Source organism: Phycodurus eques, chromosome 8 (genome assembly GCF_024500275.1).
Source record: "Phycodurus eques isolate BA_2022a chromosome 8, UOR_Pequ_1.1, whole genome shotgun sequence".
In the NCBI taxonomy this organism is placed as follows: domain Eukaryota; kingdom Metazoa; phylum Chordata; class Actinopteri; order Syngnathiformes; family Syngnathidae; genus Phycodurus; species Phycodurus eques.
In genome coordinates this window covers 26,150,085-26,172,746 of record NC_084532.1, presented here as the reverse complement: position 1 = coordinate 26,172,746, position 22,662 = coordinate 26,150,085, and the positions used below count along the sequence as shown (strand labels likewise).

Here is a 22,662-nt window from a genome sequence, read left to right as displayed (position 1 = left end):
GGTTAGAAAAATAATTCTGCTGCACTTAAGGTTCATAAGAGCACAGTGGCCTCCATAATGCTGAAATGGAAGACAACCAGAACCCTTCCTAGAGTTGGCCGTCCAGCCAAACTGAGCAATCGGGGGAGAAGAACCTTGGTGAGAGACATCAAGAAGAACCCAAAGATCACTGTGGCTGAGCTCCAGACAGGCAGTCTGGAGATGGGAGAAAGTTCTAGAAAGTCAACCATCACTGCAGCCCTCCACCAGTCGGGGCTTTATGGCAGAGTGGCCCGACGGAAGCCTCTCCTCGGTGGAAGACACATGAAAATCCACATGGAGTTTGCTAAAAAAAAACACTTGAAGGACTACAAGATGGTGAGAAATAAGATTCTCTGGTCTGATGAGACCAAGATAGAAATTGTTGGCCTTAATTCTAAGCAGTATCTGTGGAGAAAACCAGGCATTGCTCATCACCTGTCCAATACAGTCCCAACAGGGAAGCATGGTGGTGGCAGCATCATGCTGTGGGGGTGATTTTCAGTTGCAGGGACAGGGAGATTGGTTGCAAACGAAGAAAAGACGAATACGACTAAGTACAGTACCTGGATGAAAACCTTCTCAGAAGCTCAGACTGGGCTGAAGGTTCACCTTTAAAAAAGACAATGACCCTAATAGGCACACAGCTAAAATACACTAGTGGCTTCAGAACAACTCTGACTGTTTTTGAATGCTGTATGTACATTTATGTGTAAAAAAATTAACTTAAATGATTTTAGCAAATAGCTGCAATATAAAAAAAGAGTGCAAAATTTAAGGGGGTCTGAATACTTTCTGTACCCACTGTATCTTTTATGGTTTATTGGCGGAAATTAGCTCATTCACATTCACAAGTGATTATATTGTCTGTAAAATTATTTCAGCATTACTTACATGTATCGTTTGTCCTGCCGGATGTCCATAAATGATCTCCATAATATATATTTTTTCCCAACACAGTGGGCTTTTGGCGTGACGCTGTGGGAACTGATGACTCTGGGCCAGACGCCGTACGTGGACATTGACCCCTTCGAGATGTCGGCCTACCTGAAGGACGGATACAGGATAGCACAGCCAATCAACTGTCCCGATGAACTGTACGTAGCAATAATACACTAATTTAGAATTACCGCCACCAGGGAAGTTGTTTCCAACAGTTTTTGATAACTCAACCTTGATTTTATTTTTTTATTTTTATTTCACTTGAATATACAGTGAATCTGGAAAGTCACTACCCTTTACTCTTCTACTTGAGTCGTATTTTACCAGAAAATGTTGGTTGAATTACAAATTGCGATATTTGAGGCAAAATTTACCAGACAATTTGGTTGAACTCCAATCTTGGGAGCTTTTGAGGCATTTCTTCTAGAAAATGTTAGTTGAACTGCAAATTTCCTTACTTTTGACTCATATTTTACCAGAAAATGTTGGTTGAATTCCATATTATGACCTTTGAACCACATTTTAACAGAAAATTTGGTTGAAGTCCAGTCTTGGAAGCTTTTGAGGCATTTTTTCCCCCGGAAAATGACTTGAACTTCAATTTTTCTTACTGTTGGATAATTTTACCAGAAAATGTACCAGAATTTTCATTTATTTACAACCCCAATTCCAATGAACTTGGGACGTTATGTTAAACATAAATAAAAACAGAATACAATGATTTGCAAATCATGTTCAACCTATATTTGATTGAATACACTACAAAGACAAGATATTTAATGTTCAAACTGATAAACTTAAAGCTGTTCAACAGCTTTTGACCTTTGCCTCCATAACAGTCCGGATGGTTCTTTTACTCTCTGGCCTGGACGACACAACGTCCACAATTTCCAAAAACAATTTGAAACGTGGACTCGTCGAATCACAAAACACTTTTCCACTTTGCATCAGTCCATCTTAGATGAGCTCGGGCCCAGAGAAGCCGGCGGCGTTTCTGGGTGTCGTTGATAAATGGCTTTTGCTTTGCATAGTCGAGTTTCAAGTTGCACTTACGGATGTAGCGCCGGAGTATATTTACTGACATTGGTTTTCTGAAGTGTTCCCGAGCCCATGTGATGATATCCTTTACACATTGTTGTCGGTTTTTGATGTAGTGCCGCCCGAGGGATCAAAGGTCACGGGCATTCAATGTTGGTTTTCGGCCTTGCTGCTTACATGCAGTGATTTCTCCAGATTCTCTGAACCTTTTGATGATGATATCCCTCAGTTCCTTGCAATTGTACATTGAGGAACATTGTCCTTAAACTGTTTGACTATTTTCTCACGCACTTGTTCACAAAGAGGTGAACCTCGCCCCATCGTTGCTTGTGAATGACTGAGAAATTGAGGGAAGCTCCTTTTATACCCAATCATGGCACCCACCTGTTCCCCATTAGCCTGTTCACCTGTGGGATGTTCCAAACCGGTGTTTGATGAGCATTCCTCAACTTTCTCAGCCTTTTTTGCCACCTGTCCCAGCTTTTTGGGAACGTGTTGCAGCCATGAAATTCTAAGTTAATGATTATTTGCTAAAAACTAAAGTTTATCAGTTTGAACATGAAATATCTTGTCTTTGTATTGTATTAAATATAGGTTGAACATGATTTGCAAATCATTTTATTCTGTTTTTATTTATTATATATATTTTTTTATTTTTTATTTTTAAAGTATGTTATGAGAATGTGTTTAACAACGGCAACATAATTATCTTAAGAGTTTTTTTTTAACCAGAAAGTGTTAGTTGAACTTCACACTTTGAGACTTGGAGGCATCTTTTTATACAATGTTGGTTGAACTCCAATATATATTTTTTTACTTATAAGGCAAAATTGTTAAATGTTGGTTCGCCTGAAAATTTTTGCCTTTTCACGTATTTTTCTCCAGGAAATGTTTTTTTGGTGAGCTTTCCGCTTTATTCCGACATTCTCTGTGTGTTTTGACTAAAATCAAAGTCGTCCAGTATTTTCCTGCGAAGTACAAAAGGTGTTGAAGCGACTGTTCCAAAATATTGCAGGCCACTGAATGAAACGCGCCGACGTCACTTCCTTTTGCGTGCGCCCAAAATTGTTGTCTTCCCTCCTCCGCCGTGTTTGTGTTGCAGGTTCGCCGTCATGGCGTGCTGCTGGGCTCTGGACCCTGAGGAGAGACCCAAGTTCCAGCAGCTGGTCCAGTGCCTCACTGAGTTTCACGCCGCCTTGGGTGCTTACGTGTGATCCTACTTGCCTTACCAAAGAAACCTAAATGGAGCCTTGTGACTTTTTTCATTTTTGTACAGTTTTTTTTTATTATTATTTTATTTTTTTTATAATATATATATAGCTTTTTACAGCATAGCAAGTATTTTTCCGTAGGATGTTTTTCCACTTGAGAACTCTCCCGATGGGAATTTTTCAACTGACATTCACGTGCCGTGTTTTAAAGGCACTTCAGCGTTCACTTCACTTGTACATATGTACTGTAACCACATTAAGACGCAACAAAGCCGGTACGACAGTGAGAAACCTTTGCCGAATTTTCTTTGTGCGCCACTTTGCTTACATCACCAACATTCAGCATCTGTTACTTTCAGATTGCTGGGATTTTTCCATATTGGGGACTTGGGGGGACAAAGTCAACCTGGCAACCTTCGGAGGTAGTGTCAGAGCCATAACAGAGGCGGGACGCCACCTGTATATAAGATTGTTCCGCAGTGTGAAGTGAAGGCGATTGAAATGTAAAAGCCAGCATTCGTCTGCCTGTTTTCCGACACCGAATGGGGAGAACAAAGTCACTTTAATTTACACATTTCTGGAGATATCAGCGACGGGACGCCATAAATTTGCACAGCTAGTTTGTTGGGTTCTGTAAGAAATATGGGGGCACATTTGTAAACCTTTTAGCAGGATCTGTGTTTGAAATAAACCATGTTTGATATAAACCATTGACTGTAACAACAACAAAAAAGGCATTTCTTTTTTTTTTTTCACTGGAACGAAGTAATTGTACGCTGTACAAGACTAAAACTGTACGGAGGTAGTCGCAGAGCCCTAACAGACGGAACAACACCTGTATGTGTAAAGGGTATTACTCAATGATGGGGCAGTAATGTGTGTGCATTTAGTTTGCTGGGTTCTGTGTAAAAACACGTGGAAAAATTCCGGATTTCCTGTTACGGGTCTGATGTGGGTTATTTTGCAGGTTGTCCGTGTGAAAGAGTCCATTGACCATAAAAGACGGCATTTTTTCGCCATCGCTGTTCTGTGACAGTTGACCAAGCAGTTTTCCGTCTTCTAAAGTAGCGTCAGAGCCATAACAGATGTGACAGCATCCATATGTAAGGATATTCAGCTAGTTAATTAGCTGGGTTATGCGTACAATATTCACATGCAGATAAACTCCAGATCCCTCTGATGTGTTTTTTTGTGTGTTATCTCTGTGTGAAAGAAGTTTTAAATTCCACAATCTCTTGTCAAGTGTACCAGCACCTTCAAAATGTACCAGGTCACCCCCCCCCCACACACACACACACACATTTAACGCCACCCATCACAGGATTTATTCATCTTTATGATGTTATCAGCATTGCTGTAAAAAGTCAACATGCTTTGATGGGGTTTGGTGTTTTTCTAGTTACTGCATGTTGAATGATGTTGCTTGAATTCATTCATTCATCCATCCGTTCTTCACCGCCTATCCCAGCTGACTGATCATTCATTCACTATTAAATGTTATTTCTTTGAAATTAGCTTTCATTTTTTTGTCTCAAGACAAACAAATGCGCAATTTCCCCCTTTATGTACACTATGTGTGAATAGGGTAAAAGAACTGCTGCAGACCAGAGACATTTAGGTAAATTTTTCAGGGTCGCTTCAAAGACTGACTTGTGCTTGTTAATTTCGTCTCTTAGACCTTTGAAAAAGAGTTTGGGAAGATGATGTAACCACAGTCGTTTTCTTTTGATGATTCCATGATTTTCCATAACACTTAGGACTCTTGAGACCTATTTATCGTCAGTGAGGGTTTTTACTGCATTTAAAATTTGGAGGCGGCGGGCTCTGCTTAAATTTGGGCCACCGTTGGCTGTAAAAGCACTGACATAATGAAACTGATCTGACCAATATGACACCAGTTGTTTTTGTTTTTGTTTTTTTTTTTAAACCTGCAATTGCTGTGCTGTATCGGAAAGAGTTGGAAGTTGCTCCTAAAACTGCCAAAGTGTTGGAGCGATTTGGGGGATTTTGTAACCAAAAAAAAAACATAAATGACCGTACATTTTGTTTTGGCAATTTCAGAGATCAGGGAATATTCTTGAAGGCGAGGTGGTGACAAGTGTTGTTAGAAAACAGAAATGTTAAAAAACAATAAAATACATGTACCACTTCTTTCTTAATTTGGCCCAGGAAAAACCCTGTCAAAGTAAAGAAGCCATACCGGAAAAGCCATTTTGCACTCCAACTGACAGTTTAGGCCATTAAGTGGTCAGTAACTTCCGATCCACCTTAAAACATTTGCCTGGCTTTCTCGTGAGTCTCTCGTGAGGTGCTTTTTTTTGGAACACCAGCGAAATGTGAGCCACGCCAAAATAGTTTCAGTGGACTTTTGCAACGTCCATCACTGTCATCAGTGGAGTAAAACCTTCCGTTTACTCCGAAGCGACTGCTACAAGTCGACACATTTGAATGCGTCATCATAGCATTGTTGACACCTTATTTGACTCATTTACACAGTAATTGTTTCCATTTCAAGAAAATTGCCATTGGCCAATCACTAGGGTCGATATGGAGGTTCAACACGACCAATGACACAAATTTATGTTAGCTTTCTCCTCCTTTGAGGGTTAAATAAATGTAGCAAATCTTATCTGTCTGTCCAAGATGGCCTTTATCCAGCGAGCTTGTCAGCTTAGCTTCAAACTAAGTTAGCACTACCCTAGCTGGCTAGTTAGGTTTTCCTGGATTTATATTGCTGTTGATTCACTGTATGTCAATCTAAGTTGGGTACTCAGTCTTATTTTAGCTAGTAAGTTATCTTTTACATGTATAGCCTATGTGTCGATATCACTCTGTCTTAGCTAGTTGGCGATCAAAGCCATCAATTATCCAAGTTACTCGGTTAGCAATAACTAGCTGTTGAGGTTTTAAATCTAAATCCATACCAATTTAACTCAGCCTTATATTGGCTAGCTGGTTAGCTTTTAAGCTGTTTTTTTTTTTTTTTTTTTTAAAGCTACTATTATAAGTATAAAAAAATCCTGTATAATTGTTCAAGGAGCAAAGAATTAGTCGATTACCAACACGGGCAAAGTCCATTATGCACAGATTTTAACTATTCATGGCTTCATTGTACTGTATATTTATCAATTATCAGTTATAGATGTTTCCAAATATATTATTCTGGCTGACGTTAATAAATGGGTGATTCATCCTTAACTGATGTTTCAGTGAAAAGTGTATTTTTACATGTACTGTACACGCTTGTGTCAAGGCACCTCTACGAGTTTTGTTCCTTATGTTTATGTCCATGTGCATGATCATTCTTATGCTGTTTTACTCTTTTGCAGTTTTGTGATTTAACACACCCTGGTAAATCTAAAACCCATTTTAGTAGACACTGACCGAATTTGACCCGGAACAGCGTCTCTGTACGGATTTTCAGTCGGGGAAAGTAATCCAATTTCAAGGTTGCTGCTGTCATAACTGTACAGGAACCTAGAATATAGATCTCTCTATTTGTTCCATTCTCAGCTGCATTCATTAGCACTAGCGCCCTCAATTAGCCTGTCACCAAAGTGACGACTTAATGAGCAAATACTTCGCTTTATGTCCTCCAAGTGTGCGGGAACGTGTTTAGTAATTGACCAGTTTGTAATCACAATTATTTTTTATAATACAGTAAACCCATGCTACATTGCTTTTCACCTTTTTTTTTCTTTTTTTTTTTTTTTTTTAAATATACAAGTTTATTCTTTATGTATGGTTGAATGTGGTTTGAATGGAATATCTGCCTGTGAGTATTGTTGTAGGATTTGTTTGTATGTCTTGCTGCTCCATGTAGTTTTAAGTTGCAGTTTTTTGACAGGTTATAATTACTGTGACGTGAATGCTATTTTTTTTTAAGCCAGTCTACGGCTATTTGCGTCATATGGTAGCATTGAGCTAGCACACTTTTGTTAATACAATGAACCCCCGCTAATCGTGGGGGATAAGACCCGAGCTCTGCCATGAATAGTGAAAATCCTTTATTAATTGACGCCAACCAAAAAGGTTTGTAATTGGCTATAGATGTCACAATATGGCTGCAACACACTTTTTTGAAGGTTTATAATTACCATAACATCGATGTAGATTCCATCAGACCGTCTGTCGTTTCACGTCGTTAGCATTAAACTAGCAGACTTTTGTTAATGGCTTAAAGCCTTAAAGCAAGCACACTTTATCTCTTATTTGGAGAACTGTGTGAGCGAGTCTCAGAAACACACATTCTGCCTAAGGATGCCTTGAAATACCTAGTTTAAATCATTCCATGACATGTTCGTAACTCAACCCCCCCCCCCCCCCCCCCAAAAAAAAACAACAACATTATAATATGTTTTTAAAAAAGAAAAACTTTTTTAAAAACTTACAGTAATTACATAATTTAATAAAAGGGCCAGAAAGCTTATTTACCAATTTGGTTTAATTCAATGGTCGTTATGCTGCTCCTCCTGCTGTGTGCACCTTGTCCACGTGGGGGGCAGTATAATACAGACATCACAACTCAGTAATGTTCGTCGTTCTTCGCAGAGGATAAAGAATATATGCCTGTGAGAATTGTTACGTCTACGTGTTGCTGCACTGTTGTGTTCAGACGTCTTTTGGTTAAAGGGTTATCACATGACCACACGGATGCAACGCGTTAGCATTTGTTGTACCGTGTTAGCATTAACATTAAGCTAGTGGACTTGAAGGCTATGTGGTTGTTTTAAATACACAATATGTAGTATTTATTTATTTTTTTAATTAAGTGTGGGGGGTGTAAAACAATATATATATATATATATATTTTTTTTTTATGTGGTCAATCTACATGACTGGTGGGTCTTGAAACGTGTGACTCAGCCAAAGGTGAGCACACGTTCTACTTTGACGTCATACGCTGTCGCTTACCGGAGGGAACAAGACACGCGCATGCGCACTAGCAACACGCACACTTCTAAACGGCTCATTTAACTTCATTCCAGCAAAGACGTGAAGAGACACAAGAAGACCATGAAGCTCCGCAGCATCAAGGTAGGAACTAACTACTATTAGTTTATTTAAAACTAATAATAATAACAGCGCGATTCATCGCATTTTAACACGCCCGGTAATTTATTAAATATGTTATGGCGTGTGTTAAATATGTTATGGCGTGTACAGTTCCCAACTATGCTAATGTAAAAATTTCTTCGACCGACACTGGTTTGAAACATAAAAAGGGCAAATCATTAATTTACTTTAAGTATAATTTGCTACATGTTCCCATAAACATCTATTGTATCGTACAGCAACATTAAAAAGAATAAAAATGTTTCCATTAAAAAAAAAAAAAAAAAAAAGGATAGGACGGTCCTTCCAACATATATTGTATAGTGCAGCGGTACAAGGAACTTTTTAAACCAAGTACCACCTTAAAAAAATAGTTGGTACTCAAAAACCATTCAAATACAGGAGCTAGTAAGTCTAAGTGTGCATTAAGTTTTATTCCTAAAAAAGTATACTGTTATTTAATGTACAACCCCAATTCCAATGAAGTTGGGACGTTGTGTGAAACATAAATAAAAGCAGAATACAATGATTTGCAAATCATGTTCGACCTATATTTGATTGAATACACAACAAAGACAAGATATTTAATGTTCAAACTGATAAACGTTATTGTTTTTAGCAAATGATCATTAACTTAGAATTTTAAGGCTGCAGCACGTTCCAAAAAAACTGGGACAGGGTCATGTCTACCACTGTGTTACATCACCTTTTTGTTTTAACAACATTCAATAAATGTTTATGTAAACTGAGGACACTAATTGTTGAAACTCTGTAGGTGGAATTCTTTCCCATTCTTGCTTGATGTACAGCTTCAGCTGTTCAACAGTCCGGGGTCTCCGTTGTCGTATTTTACGCTTCATAATGCGCCACACATTTTCAATGGGGGACAGGTCCGGAATGCAGGCAGGCCAGTCTAGTACCCGCACTCTTTTACTACAAAGCCACGCTGTTGTAACACGTGCAGAATGTGGTTTGGCATTGCCTTGCTGAAATAAGCAGGAGCGTCCATGAAAAAGACGTTGCTTGGATGGCAGCATATGTTTCTCCAAAACCTGTATGTACCTTTCAGCATTAATGGTGCTTTCACAGATGTGTAAGTTACCCATGCCATTGGCACTAACACAGCCCCATACCATCACAGATGCTGGCTTTTGAACTTTGCCTCCATAACAGTCCGGATGGTTCTTTTCCTCTCTGGCCCGGAGGACACGACGTCCACAATTTATTTTGCTTTGCATAGTAGAGTTTCAAGTCACACTTATGGATGTAACGCCAAACTGTATTTACTGACATTATTTTTCTGAAGTGCTCCTGAGCCCATGTGGTGGTATCCTTTACACATTGATGTCGGTTTTTGATGCAGTGCCACCTGAGGGATCGAAGGTCACGGGCATTCAATGTTGGTTTTCGGCCTTGCCGCGTAAAAGCAGGGATTTCTCCAGATTCTCTGAACCTTTTGATGATGATGATATGGGCCATAGATGATGAAATCCCTAAATTCCTTGTAATTGTACGTTAAGGAACATTGTCCTGAAACTGTTCCAATTTTTTTCTCACGCACTTGTTCACAAAGAGGTGAACCTTGCCCCATCTTTGATTGTGAATGACTGAGCAATTCAGGGAAACTCCTTTTATACCCAATCACGGCACCCACCTGTTCCCAATTAGCCTGTTCACCTGTGGGATGTTCCAAACCGGTGTTTGATGATTCCTCAACTTTTTCAGTCTTTTTTGCCACCTGTCCCAGCTTTTTTGGACCATGATGCACAAATAAAATTCTAAGTTGATTATTTGCTAAAAACTAAAATTTATCAGTTTGAACATTAAATATCTTGTCTTTGTAGTGTATTCCGTTAAATATAAGTTGAACATGATTTGCAAATCATTGTATTCTGTTTTGCCAACTTCATTGGCATTGGGGTTGTAATTGTATGCCGCGGCAACATTAACACTGTGGTTAAATATAGGACAATAAGGAATGTAATAATGAATAGTATTGTATGTTATGAAAACGCAATAATGGCATAATTAGATAGTATTAAAAATAAATTCAACTGTTTTTGTCACACTTTTTGCTTCAATTCATGGACATTGTGCTGCTCCTTCTGGTGTTTGTGCGTTGGCCACATGAGCAAGCAAAAAAATCGTATCTTGAAAAACTCATATAAGTTGAGTCACTCGTATGTCAAGGCACCGCTGCGTATATAATAATAACATAATAAGTTGTTCCATTGTTGCATCGTATTCTAATTTCCCTTACAGGATGAGGAAAGTATATCATCTATATTTTGCCATAATTCTAATATGGATTTTTTTTTTTAAATTAAATGGCCCCTGGTGGCCACTGTATTGTTGTTGTTGTTTTTTTGTTTGTTTTGTTTTACAAAAAATGTAATAATGTTCAATAATAATAATGTCAATAATGTCAATGTTCAACCTGTGTACACTACGTTTGATTTTGATGAACACTTAGTCCCACTAGGTACTGTATTTTAACTTTGGCCGTTATGTTGGCACTTTGTTATCTAAGAATGTTTTGGGAAATGTTACTTTGTGTAAAACGTTTGAGAATCACTGCTCTATGACCTCCCTGATGTGGTTGCACTACACAGCGAGGGTCCGTTGTGTTTAGATAATGGGAGTACTTCTGCACGCTTTTATTTATTTTTTTAATATTCCCCCTTTGCACCCACAAAAAAACACTTCATAATAAATCCATCTTTTCTTTGCTCGGGAACACAATGTTCATTCTGCACTCTTTATTTGCTCAATTCCATCGGCGCGCACGCACACACCGAGCAGGATTGCAACATAAATTCTTCAAGGATATTTCCGTCGTCACCATTGTAGGAGACAAAAGGGAATGACAGATTGATATTGATAGACTTAGCAGATACAACATTCGGTACACCCACAGACAAACATCTAATGATTTCCATTCCAAGAAGATATATATATATATATATATATATATATATATATATACACACTCACTCACTCCTTGATTGACACACAATGTGTACGTGTTTTTGAAAACATCGAAGACAAAAAAAAAAAAAAGAACACTCCGCAAAAATAAACCTAACGTTTAAGTCTAAATACACTTTCAAGTTTGTCCGTAATGAACCTACATGTTTTCATCAGTGTCAAAGGCAGTTTAGAGCCCTCAATGAACTTATCGATCGTGTTTTTGTTTCACTGAATGACAATTACAAGCGTCTGAATAACCGAAGTATGTTTTTGTAAACATCAAAGACACTTTTGAGTCATTGAACCTCATACGTTGTCATAAACATCAGACAATTTCGATTCTCCTTGAACCTTATGTACTTGGTGTCGTAAAATTCAAAGACAATTTCAATGAACCTTTCCTAAACATCAACGATAAGGTCGTGGCAGACTTGAAATGAACAATCTTTTGTCAACGTTAAAGACAATTTGCAATATCATTGGACTAAATGTGTGTGTTCTAGTAAATTTTGAGTTGACAGCTAACCGCACAGTGTTTTTGTAAACAACAAAGACAGGATCATGACGGACTTGAAATTACAGTCGTTTTTGTAAACGACAATTCCACCTCGCTGAACCTGGCGCATTCAAGCAACCATATGTTTTTGATCATTTGGATGAATATATATTTGAATATCAAAAAAAGCATTTCAAGTCGATAATAATGCTCACTTTTGACACTGGGAACATATTAAAACTCACAAAGGGGCGCATAATTGTTTTTGATGATAAGTCAAGTGCTCCATTTCCACTAGTGTAAAATGAATGGTACTGACATGTAGTGATGATATGTATCTAAGGTATTGTGTAGCCCCACTCTTTCATGTCCTCCTCACAATGAGGGGAGTTGATTCCGTGATCTATCTTGGGAATGTTTGTGGATTTCCTTCGTTTCGTTTTATTCCACCGAATAGGTCAGGTTAAAAGAACAAAAACAACAATAACAACAACAACACAGTTTCCCGTGTGGGAATGCACGGATACGTCAAGCTCGCGCGTCCCTTGGAATGAAAGCGTTTGAGCAAACTTCCCTCAATTCTTTCCGCCGCAGCAGGTTTGAAAGACGACCAGCGTGTTGAAACAAAGGCGACGCTTACGAGCTTACATCTCTCGTCATAACATTTAAAGAATCAACAAAAATGTCACTGACATAAATGGCGCTTTTGCCACTTGACTGTGTCATTCATTCAACCATTTTTGTAAACATCACTTTGGAGCCCCGTTGAACCGAACACACGCGTTTTTGTAAAGTCTTGCTGAACCTAGCGTACACGTGTTTGGAAGTATCGTTTGTCTCCTTTGGCCCGATATACATCATTTTATACTTTTGAGACTTGTTGAACCTAGCATACATGTTTTCATGAACATCAAAAACAATTCAAGGCCCTGAACCTCACGCACTTTCTTGTAAACGTCAAAGTCGTTCAACCTAACGTGTTTTGTAAACATCAAACTTGTTCAACCTTGCAAAATGTGTACAAAATCAACGACATTTTTGAGACTTCTAGAACTTAGCGTGCATATTTTTGTGAAGAGGTTGGAGTTTTGTGGAACCTGACGACATAGTTTTTGTAAACATCAAAGACACTTGAACCTAACATGCAATTTTGTAACAATGAAGACAATTTAGTCTTTACGAACCTAACATTTGTTTTTGAGTCTCCTTAAAACTAATGTACATATTTTCACGAATAGCGATATGAATATCTTCTTGTTTTTGTAAACATCAATGACAATTTCCAGTCTCCAATGAACCGAAGGTTTTTGTGCTTTTTTTATTTATTTATTTATTTTTTTTTTTTTTTTTTTTGCTCGTGGTGCTTTGCCACTTGACTGCATCATTCAAATAGAAAATTAGGCCTGCTGTCATTGATTTACCGATGCGGCAACCGATTTAATCTACATGGGCAACAATAGAGCACTTGTATACAAAGAACTGTTCTTCTGGTCGTTTTGACACCAGATGCCCCCGTTTTTACAGCGTGAAACCGAAGGCATCATTTGTGTTTGCTAACTGTTCCCCTAAATCTGAGCGTTAATATTTCCACCCTGCAGTGAAAGTGAAAAAGTCGGGACATTCGTAAGTCAAGGTAACGCTGTACTTGAATTTTCTCACTAGATTAAAGCCTTGGATTTTTTTTTTTGTGCAACTTTGATTGTATTATTACATGATTTTGAATCCTGCTGGGTTTGTTTTAGGTGTTTGTGCTATGTCACGGTCTGCTGCAGTTCTCCCAGCTGCTGTACAGCTCGTACTTCAAGAGCACCCTGAGCACCGTGGAGCGACGCTACGGCCTCAGCAGCTACTCCGCGGGAACCCTGTCCTCCCTGCACGAGGTAAGAGAGAAAGATGGAGAGCGAGCCAACAACAACACTGGCAACGCGAGCTGGCCCGGATTCAAGGATGCACTCGTGACAAAAGGGAAAACGGCGAAAAAGCGGCGGGCTCTGGATTGCATTTATTGGCCAGTGAAGCGGGGTCTTGACTGTTTAATTGTGTGTCTGTTGTCAGGCGGCAGGATTCCTACACCCAATTGGGACCTGAATGTATCACTGAGATAAAGATCAATACTGTCGATTGATAGCGTGAGCAGAGTGTGACGATCGATCGATGGTTTCCGTCCGTCTTTCCAGGTGAGCAACTGCGTGTTGATCGTGTTCCTGAGCTATTTTGGGAATCGTGTGCACCGCCCTCGCGTCATCGGCATCGGCGGACTGCTGATGTCCGTCAGCGCCATGATGCTCGCCCTGCCACACTTCCTGTCACAGCCGTATGACTACGACTCGGTGCTACTGAGTGAGCACTGAAACACGAGATTGCACGTCACAATCTTCAATGAACAAATCATGTGTTTTTGTGAACATCAACAATAGTTTACACCAGCAGTGAGCATAATGTAGGACCTTCTGTGTGTTAAATGAACAAAAATGGCCCCAAAAAAAGCTGAAAGGGTCAAACGAGGCCTGAATGTTAAATGAACCTAACGTTCGTGTGCTTGTAAAATTGGAGACAATTTGAGTCTTGCAAATGGCAACCCGGGGAAGAGTTTAGGAACTAATTTCCTTCAGACTAAGTTACAAATTAACAGTTATCTAATCTAATAAATGTCTCCACGCTGGAGGGTATGTCACGCCATGTACGGCACAACACGGCGCCCGGTGCTTTCTGAGTTCTCTTGGTGAAGGTCGCTTAAACACGCCAGCGCAACTTTTGCATTAGCTGGGAGGAAATTCGTCATCGTGTGCGCCTTATCTGGCATGGAAATCACCATTCATTCATGTCTCCTCCAGACTGTTTGTTTATAGCAAGCTTCAGGAAATTAAAATTGCACTACTCGCATCACAAAAAGTATATTTTATATTTGGCTTTCGGGGTGAAATTTCCAGATGAACCTACCATACACTATAATCTTTACAGGTAAACCTTTTCTGAGCTTTTGAGTACACATGGCCAAAAAAAGAAAATCACAACTGGTATTTGATCCATGAAACTTTCCAAGAACATCCGCTTCTATGCCCTTCTGTGACTCTTCCAGTGCTACTAAAACGGCGTGACTGGAAGAGTCACAGAAAGGCACAGAAGTAAACCTCCTTGGAAATGAATTGGCCCGTCTCATTTGTCCAGACCGTCAGGACATTTGCGACCTGCAGAGGAACTCCAGCGCCTCCGAGTCTTGCGGCCGCGACGAGAGCAGGCGATTGGCTGACACGCACACCCTGTGGATGCTAATGGCCGCCGCCCAGCTGCTGTTCGGCGTTGGCTCGGTGCCCATGCAGCCCTTCGGCATCTCCTACATCGACGACTTTGCGGCGCCCGGGAACTCTCCGCTCTACATAGGTGAACGGACCCCCGGCGGATCTGTGCTGCTGTTATTCAACAGTCTGCACGCGGTGCGTCGTCCACACGTCCCGACAGATTCTTCGTACGGCTCGTGTTTTGATCGCTTTTGATTCAAGAACGTCAACGAACACTGTTAGTCTCGTTGAACGCTTTTGTAAACACCGTTGAACCTGCTGTGTTTTTGGAAACAGTTTTGTTGCACCAAAGACACCAAAAACGGTTTAAAATCTGGTTAAGCCTCACGTACATGTTTTGGTGAACATCAAAGACAATTTTGAGTATTGTTGATGGGATGCGCGGCCGTTTGTAAACATCAATGACGATTTAGTTTGTTTTTAATAGTCGTCAAAGATAAGACATTTCGTAAACATGGAAGATAATTGAGTCTGTAATGGATCTATATGTTTTTGCTAAACAACAACAGTGTCAAATAAAGCGTACGCAGTATTTCTGTTCACATGAAATACAATTTTGAGTCACTTTTAACCAAGCATCTGTTTTTCATAAACATCAAACACAATTTTGAGTTGTCGAAAAAATCAATGACGATTTCGTATCGATTTGAATTTTTTTTTGTTTAGTTTTTTTTCTCACCATAAAAAAATGGTCTTGTTGAATCTAGCCTGTATGTTTTTGTAAACATCCAAGACAATTTGGGGTCTTGTTTAAGCCGATGTACGTGTTTTTCATACAGACAATTTTGAGTGTCGTTGAAGCTCATGTATGTGTTTTATTTATTTCCATTTGCAGCCATCTTGTTTGCCGTTTCCGTGTGCGGGCCGGCCTTTGGCTTCCTGTTGTGCTCCGTGATGCTTCGTATCAACGTGGACGTGGACAAAATCGGTTCGACTAACCGCCACCGCTCATCCCGACACGCCTTCATACTTTCTTGACGTGATATTTATTTCTTTTTTGTCTTTGCCCGCAGACAGCAGTGTGGATCAGGCGCTGAGTCCAGGCGACCCCAGCTGGGTGGGCGCCTGGTGGATGGGCCTCCTCATCACGTCGGCCTGCCTGGCGCTCACGTCCCTGCCGTACTTCTTGTTCCCTCGCACTCTGCCTTCAGAGGGGCGGGTGAGTACATCTGGCGGGATGCGCTGCCATCTACTGGCGGAACCACCACACTGCACCCAAAGGGAACGGTTATTAAATGAAATCTGACAGTAATTTTTGTGGAAACATCAAAGACAATTCCAGAGTTGCATTTGACCAAACCTACAAGTGTTTTGGGAAACGTCAAAAATAATTTTTGCTCTTTAAATTAAAAATCTAAACAATTTCTCTGATATCTTTTGTACAAGTTTTGTAAGCATCACAGACAGTTCAAAGTCTCTCACTGATACCAACGCACATTTTCATAAATATCAAAAGACAATTTTAAGTCTTCGATGAGGCTAATGTTTGTTGTTGTTTTTTTTTAAACATGAAAAACAATTATATTCTCCCGTGCACCCAACATGTCTTTTTGTAAAGCGAGAAAGTCATAAGGCGAGAGTTTTTGTCTTCCATTTTTTTGACAGCGAGAGCGAAAACAGGTGACCAGTAATACTGTGAGAAAGTATGTTTTAATACATTTCAATGTGTTTAAAGCTTTTTTTTAATCTTATATCTATCTCATCTTATATATCGTGGATATTCCCCTTTTGCGAGTGGGCCTGGAACGTATCCCCTCCGAAACATTGGGTTCGCTGTACTGTTGTTCTAATGTTGTTTTTGATGGACACTGCGGTTGTTGTGGTGTATATTTGCAACACTCTGGTTAGTGCTTTTGTTTTATGTGAGGCATGTTCAAAAGTGTCTCATCAACAAGATGATGCCTGAAGTGTCTCCTCCCTGGTGTTCGTGAAACCACACCACTACTGCAAAAACCCCCAAAAGTTGTGAGATCAAACTAAGACTGCTGCAAAGTTGCACAGGTCAAACGAAAACAAACGTATATTCTGCAAAAAGTCATGCAGGTAAAAACGAAACTGCTGTAAAGTCTCCAAAAGATGTGCGAGTTAAAAATCACACTCCAGTAAATCCCCTCAACAATATGACGTGTTTGTCAGGCATCTTCAAAGGTTGTAATTTGACTTTATTTTAGTTGTGTGGCGCAATGTTGAACTTTTTGTATGTTTCCAGATGATTGGAAGTGAATCCTGTGTGGACTTCAAGAAACCTCACGTCTCTTTGTCTGACTTCTTAAAAAGTACGTTCATTATATTCCTCGTTCCTAAGCTGTTTTTGTTTTATAGCCCAATAAGTCAACATATATGATAAAGCGAGACCATGTAAAAAAAAAAAAAAAAATATATATATATATATATATATATATATATATATTTTGTTGTAGTTTTACCCCCTCCTACACGGAACACATTTAAACTTTTAAAAACACACTTGTTAAAGTATTCCTTAGTGCTTGTTCTCACACGCTTGCTGTGAAGAAATGGAAGACTAAACATCACTTTGAGGGAACTCGTTGGCAAAGTTCTCCAAAACGAGGCAAAACGTGCTCGCTTCAAGCCGTTTGTCGCTCCCAGTTGAAGTTTACTTTCAAACTGAGACGTCAAACAAAACAGCAAACACTCACTCTTCACATTGGTCCTTGGCTTGAGCACAAAAACAGCAAATAGGTGTTTTGTATTGTATTTCAGCGAATAATGGAGGATAGTTTCCCAAATTAAAAACACCAATTTGTCAATTTGTGAATGCTAAACCGCGAATATGCCATTGTTGACCGCATAGTTAAAAACAAATTCTAATAACTAATTTCGCCTGATGAAAGTCCGCAAGCCTAATGCTAACATATAATGTGAAATGCCATAGACGGGCTAAGGGAAATTAGCATGGATGTTACGTAATTATAATCCTTTAAACAACTGCTGCTTGAAGACTCATGTACACAACAATACTCACAGGCGTATATTATCTCCGCTCTTTGGGAGCAACTAATATTGCTGCAGCTTAGTAGGGGACCTTCTCTGGCTCTTCTGGTTCTTTCTCTTAATTATGCTGCATCAACATCCCGTAGAGCTCAGCGCTTTCTGGCCTGTTGCGCCTCAACGCGGTACTTAACTACACCGAAAATATGCGGGGTTGACTCTGTATGACTTTGTGTTTTTTGTCGATGTGCTCAAGTGTTTCCCAGGATGTTCTTTCACCTGCTGATGAGTCCGCTTTTCCTGGTCCTGATCCTGGCCCAGTGCTGCTTCTCCTCGGTGATCGCCGGCCTCTCCACCTTCCTCAACAAGTTCCTGGAGCGCCAGTACAGCGCCTCCGCCGCCTACAGTACCATGCTGGTCGGTGGGTGTCGCCTCCGAAGCCTCGCACTCGGGGGGGGGGGGGGGGGGGGGAGACTTGGCGGAGGTCTCGTCATGCACAGTGGCCAGCACTTGTCTTTGCTGGTTAAAATAAGAAAGAGAGGGGGAAAAAAGTTATACTGGTTAAAATGAAACTATTGTTAAAAAAATTTTTTAAAATAAAAACTGCAGTTGCCTGAGTAGAAAAACATCTGTAAATCCTCCCAAAATGCGCCAGTTAAAGTAAGACTACCATAAAACGCTCTAATGTTTTTCAGGTTAAAATTATAATACTATTATCGACGGTTACAAAAAAAAAACAAGGTGCATAAGTTAAAATAAAAAGGTCGCACAGGTAATACTACCTTAAATCATCCAAAAGCTGCACATTTAAACTACTTTAAATCTGACAAAAGTTGCGCAGGTTAAAAGTTCTGTAAATCCCACAAAAGTTGCCAGAGCAAAGACTCAGTTTGACCCACATTTATTTGTATTAACGGAATATAGTTTTTAAGAAGACACCCCCTTAAAAAGTCAAAACATGTGACTTAAAAAAAAAAAAAAAAAAAAAAAGAAGCCTCCCTCTCCTTCATTATGTTGCATTTCCATCCAGTAAGTCTCAGTGCTGCCCGACATGTTGTGGCACAACGTGGTACTAAATTGATTACGAGCAACTCTAAATTCAGACTTAACTGTTGATTGTAAAAACCTATAAAAAAAAAAATAAAAAAAAGGTAAAATTGCGTAAAAATCTGCGACATAGCGGGGGTTCGAACGCTGACGCTCACTGTAATTGGTTTTGACAGGAGCGGTGAATCTTCCGGCCGTGGCGGTGGGCATGCTGGCGGGCGGCGTCGTCATGAAGCGGACGGGAATGTCTCTGAAGAACATCCCGCGCTTCTCCGTGCTCATGCTGAGCGTCTCCACGCTGATGTGCGTGCCGCTCTTCTTCATGGGGTGCTCCACGCACAAAGTGTCGCAGGTCAATCACCACCAGATCGGACAGCACGGGTGAGCTCGCCTGATTTAGTTTCTTCGAACCCAACGGACGTGATTTGGCATTTGGACTCATTTAACCAGATCTGTGTGTTGTTGCGATCATCAGCGTACTCGTTTGTTTAAACCATCTTAAGACAATTTCAAATTCCAAATTCTCGTTGAAACCGGGGCGTGAGTTTGTAAACATCAAATGCAAATTTCACTTTTGCAGCACCCAAGCGTAAACGTCAAAGACAATTTTTTTTTTATCTTGTTTTACTGAACGTATGTGTGGTTTTTAAAAAACAAGGACAATTTTTGACTGATTAAACCCAACACGTGTGTTTTTAGTTTTCAAAGACAATGTCTTTTTTGGGAAACTACAAATCCAATTCTGACTTGGCGAACCTTCACGCACACGTTTGTTTAAACATCAAAGACCGTTTCGAGTCTGGCTGAAAGCAACATCAGAGACGATTTGACTCATTTAACCTAACGCGCGTTTTTTGTAAATATAAAAGACAATATCGAGCCTCTTTAAACCTGACGTACGTTTTTGTAAACATCAAGGGGAGTTTCAAACATCAAAGACAATTGTGAACCTCTTTTTGTAAAACACCAAAGGCAATTTTGAGCTACTTTATCCTAGTGTATGCTTTTTTGTAAACATCAAAGACTCACCTTTGCCCTTAACGTATGTCTTTTTGTTTTGTAAACCTCAAAGGCAACTTTGACTCCTGTCGAACCCAACAAACGTGTTTTTGACAATCCGGATTGTTTGCAGGTCTCCGTCGTCCCTGTGCTACGCCAACTGCTCTTGTCCTTCGGGCACCTTCAACCCGGTGTGCGGCGCCGACAGCGTCGAGTACGTCTCGCCGTGTCACGCCGGCTGCATCAACTTCACCAAAAGCCCAGACAACGCGCACGCCGTGCAGGTAAGTCGTACAATACACAACATGTACGTGCACAAAATTGTGGAACATAAAAATGGGACGATCACAAAATCAGGGAACAAAAAAAAAAAAAAAAACTGGGAAACCTAAACTCGGACGCACACAACATCGTGGAACGTAAACACTGACACACACGCCACATTGCAGCGCTACGCGCATGTCAGAGTCTGCAAGGTAAAAGTGGGCTGTTACAGAGAAGTGCAGAGAAGCCATCCGTCTTCCCGTGTGGCTGTGGCCGCAATGCCAATGAAACAATCTCGCCTCCATCTTTAAGCCCCTCAGGTCGTCACTCGCACAAGCAGGGAACAGAGAGCACGCTTGGTTTCACGAACGGATCACACTCATTCGCACATGTTATGGAAAATGTCTGTTTGTTTTTGTTCTGCAGCTTATAATTTAGCATTAACACACAGACACATTTTTACTCCTATGGGCCCCTGTCAAACAAGCAGTGCATGATGCTTCGATAATAATAAGTTCTGTGTAATATAGAAAACAGGTGAAAACACAATTTATGATGATGAATTAACAGTGGGTTCCCGAGAAAATCACTGTGCAGAGTCTTAGCTTTTTCCGGTACCGTAATGTTTACGTTCGCTGTGGTTGGTGCTTGCCCTCTATGGTCAACATCTCCCACAATAGCTCTTGCGTTGCATTGTGGGATGTGTGGCGGCCATTTTAGGGAAAGAACAAAGATACCCGAAGCACAGAGCAACTGATGTCTGTGCGGCGTGAGAAAAAGCACAAAGTTCTGAGACTGTTCATAAACCGAAAATAATTTGGAACCTGAAGTAATTTTTTTTTTTTTTTTTAAGACTTGTTTATAAACCCAATTGTTTGTAAACGGGGTCGTTCGTAAACCGAGGTCCCACTGTGCACGTTATTTGCAATTGTTTAACATCATTTGAATATGAGAGATTTAGGAAGTAGAGCACCTATTCTCCACATTGTCTCTAATTAAGCGTTGTGTGTGTGTGTTTAGCTGTACACCAACTGCAGATGCATACCGGGCAGCCAGCGTCACGCGCGGCCGTCGCCCTGCGCCAACCAGTGCCCCCACTTCCTGCTGCCCTTCATCCTGGTGCTGTCGGCGGGGGCGCTGCTCGCCTGCCTCACCCACAACCCCATGTACATGATGCTGCTCAGGTCAGGCCGCGGCAGCTGCTGTTCTTCCGCACCAAACTCATCCCAGTCTTAAGCGCGCACTTGCTCGAGACTGACCGACTTGACTGTGGGTTTTGTTGACGTTTTTAGGAGCGTAGCGTCAGAGGAGAAGTCCTTTGCTATCGGAGTTCAGTTTCTCCTCCTGAGGCTTTTGGGTAAGTCAGAAAATATAATGCTCTATCCTAATATCGACAACTGGTTGTTGTGTTGGCTGCAGTAGGGCTGGTTCAATTGTGATTTTTGCGTCCTCTCTCCGTCCAAGCGTGGCTCCCGGCGCCAGCGTTGTTCGGCGTGGCCATCGACACGTCGTGCGTCTGGTGGAAGCGCGTGTGCGGCAAGAAGTTCAGCTGCGGCTACTACGACAACGACGTCTTCAGAAGCAGGTTAGCGGCGCACAAAAAAATAAGTTCAAGGGGACCTCCCTAAAACGAAGCGGGGACACTCGAGTCATGTGACTTGACTTGAGTCAGACTTAAGTTGCCGAGTTTACAACTTGACACTAGGCTAAAAATGGTGTTTTTTGCAGGTACCTGGGCTTGTTGGTGGGCTACAAGGTGATGGGTGTGGCGCTGCTGGCCATCCTGGGCTGGAAGGTGCTACGGACGCAGGAGTACAGTCTGGAGAAGAGGCCCAATGGCGTGTTATAAACTCGCCCCCCCCCCCCCCCCCCCTCCCCTATTCCTATTTTAAGGTGGGAGCGCTCAAAAGACCAAACAGTGATAATACCTCACAGCTTCCGCAGGACTTGTATAAATAACATGTTCACTACTGCCTGTCAGGTAGGTCCTTATGCACAGCCCATTAACTGTATAGCTTAATATTTAAGTGTTTTTTGTATACTGTGTAATTGCACGCTGTTCAGTTCATAAACTTTTTGTGTGCGTGTGTATGTACTCATTGTATTCATCACACATATTTCGGTGCTACGTACCGCACATAATGCCTGCTTTCTAATAAAACATGCTGTAGATTACATGTGCAAAGATTTTTTTTGTATTATTTTGTATTGCAATCTGTGAAGTGGCGCTAGGTGCATATTAAATGAAGCCTTAGATTGACACGCTAATCTAGGGGTTGTCAAACTCATTTTCATCGCAGGCCACATCATAGTTATGGCTTCCCTCAGAGGGCCATAATTGAGTTAACTCAATTGAATTTGAATTACTAAT

The 22,662-nt window shown here is 40.7% G+C and overlaps 2 protein-coding genes across 3 annotated transcripts in view; both read left to right on the top strand.

The window, feature by feature from the left end:
• The window catches only part of ryk (receptor like tyrosine kinase), a 32,235-nt gene extending 27,211 nt beyond the window's left edge, over positions 1-5,024 (top strand). The window contains 2 exon segments of the mRNA XM_061683063.1: positions 979-1,115; positions 3,101-5,024. Of these exon segments, the coding sequence (XP_061539047.1) occupies positions 979-1,115; positions 3,101-3,212 (249 nt within the window). The 3' untranslated portion in view covers positions 3,213-5,024.
• Positions 5,025-8,142: 3,118 nt separating this feature from the next.
• slco2a1 (solute carrier organic anion transporter family, member 2A1) lies at positions 8,143-22,466 on the top strand. 2 transcript variants are annotated; one of them, XM_061683352.1, is made up of 15 exons: positions 8,185-8,246; positions 13,329-13,363; positions 13,473-13,610; positions 13,786-14,070; positions 14,899-15,111; positions 15,865-15,957; positions 16,043-16,188; positions 17,239-17,305; positions 18,238-18,402; positions 19,205-19,409; positions 20,161-20,311; positions 21,312-21,475; positions 21,584-21,648; positions 21,756-21,876; positions 22,020-22,466. In XM_061683352.1, the coding sequence occupies exons 4-15, from the start codon at positions 13,995-13,997 to the stop codon at positions 22,138-22,140; spliced, it is 1,587 nt and encodes a 528-aa protein (XP_061539336.1). In that variant the 5' UTR covers positions 8,185-8,246; positions 13,329-13,363; positions 13,473-13,610; positions 13,786-13,994; the 3' UTR covers positions 22,141-22,466. The 2 variants fall into 2 exon arrangements, with proteins under 2 accessions (XP_061539334.1, XP_061539336.1); XM_061683350.1 differs by lacking the exon at positions 13,329-13,363 and having other exon boundaries at positions 8,143-8,246; positions 13,908-14,070.
• Positions 22,467-22,662: the final 196 nt, after the last annotated feature.

What these genes read in the sequence shown, in the direction of transcription:
- slco2a1 (XM_061683350.1), top strand. Translation starts at nt 8,226, where the DNA reads ATGAAGCTCCGCAGCATCAAG. An exon ending in GAACTCTCCGCTCTACATAG is followed by an intron (nt 15,112 to 15,864) that starts GTGAACGGACCC and finishes TTCCATTTGCAG; the next exon opens with CCATCTTGTTTGCCGTTTCC. An exon ending in CTCTGCCTTCAGAGGGGCGG is followed by an intron (nt 16,189 to 17,238) that starts GTGAGTACATCT and finishes GTATGTTTCCAG; the next exon opens with ATGATTGGAAGTGAATCCTG.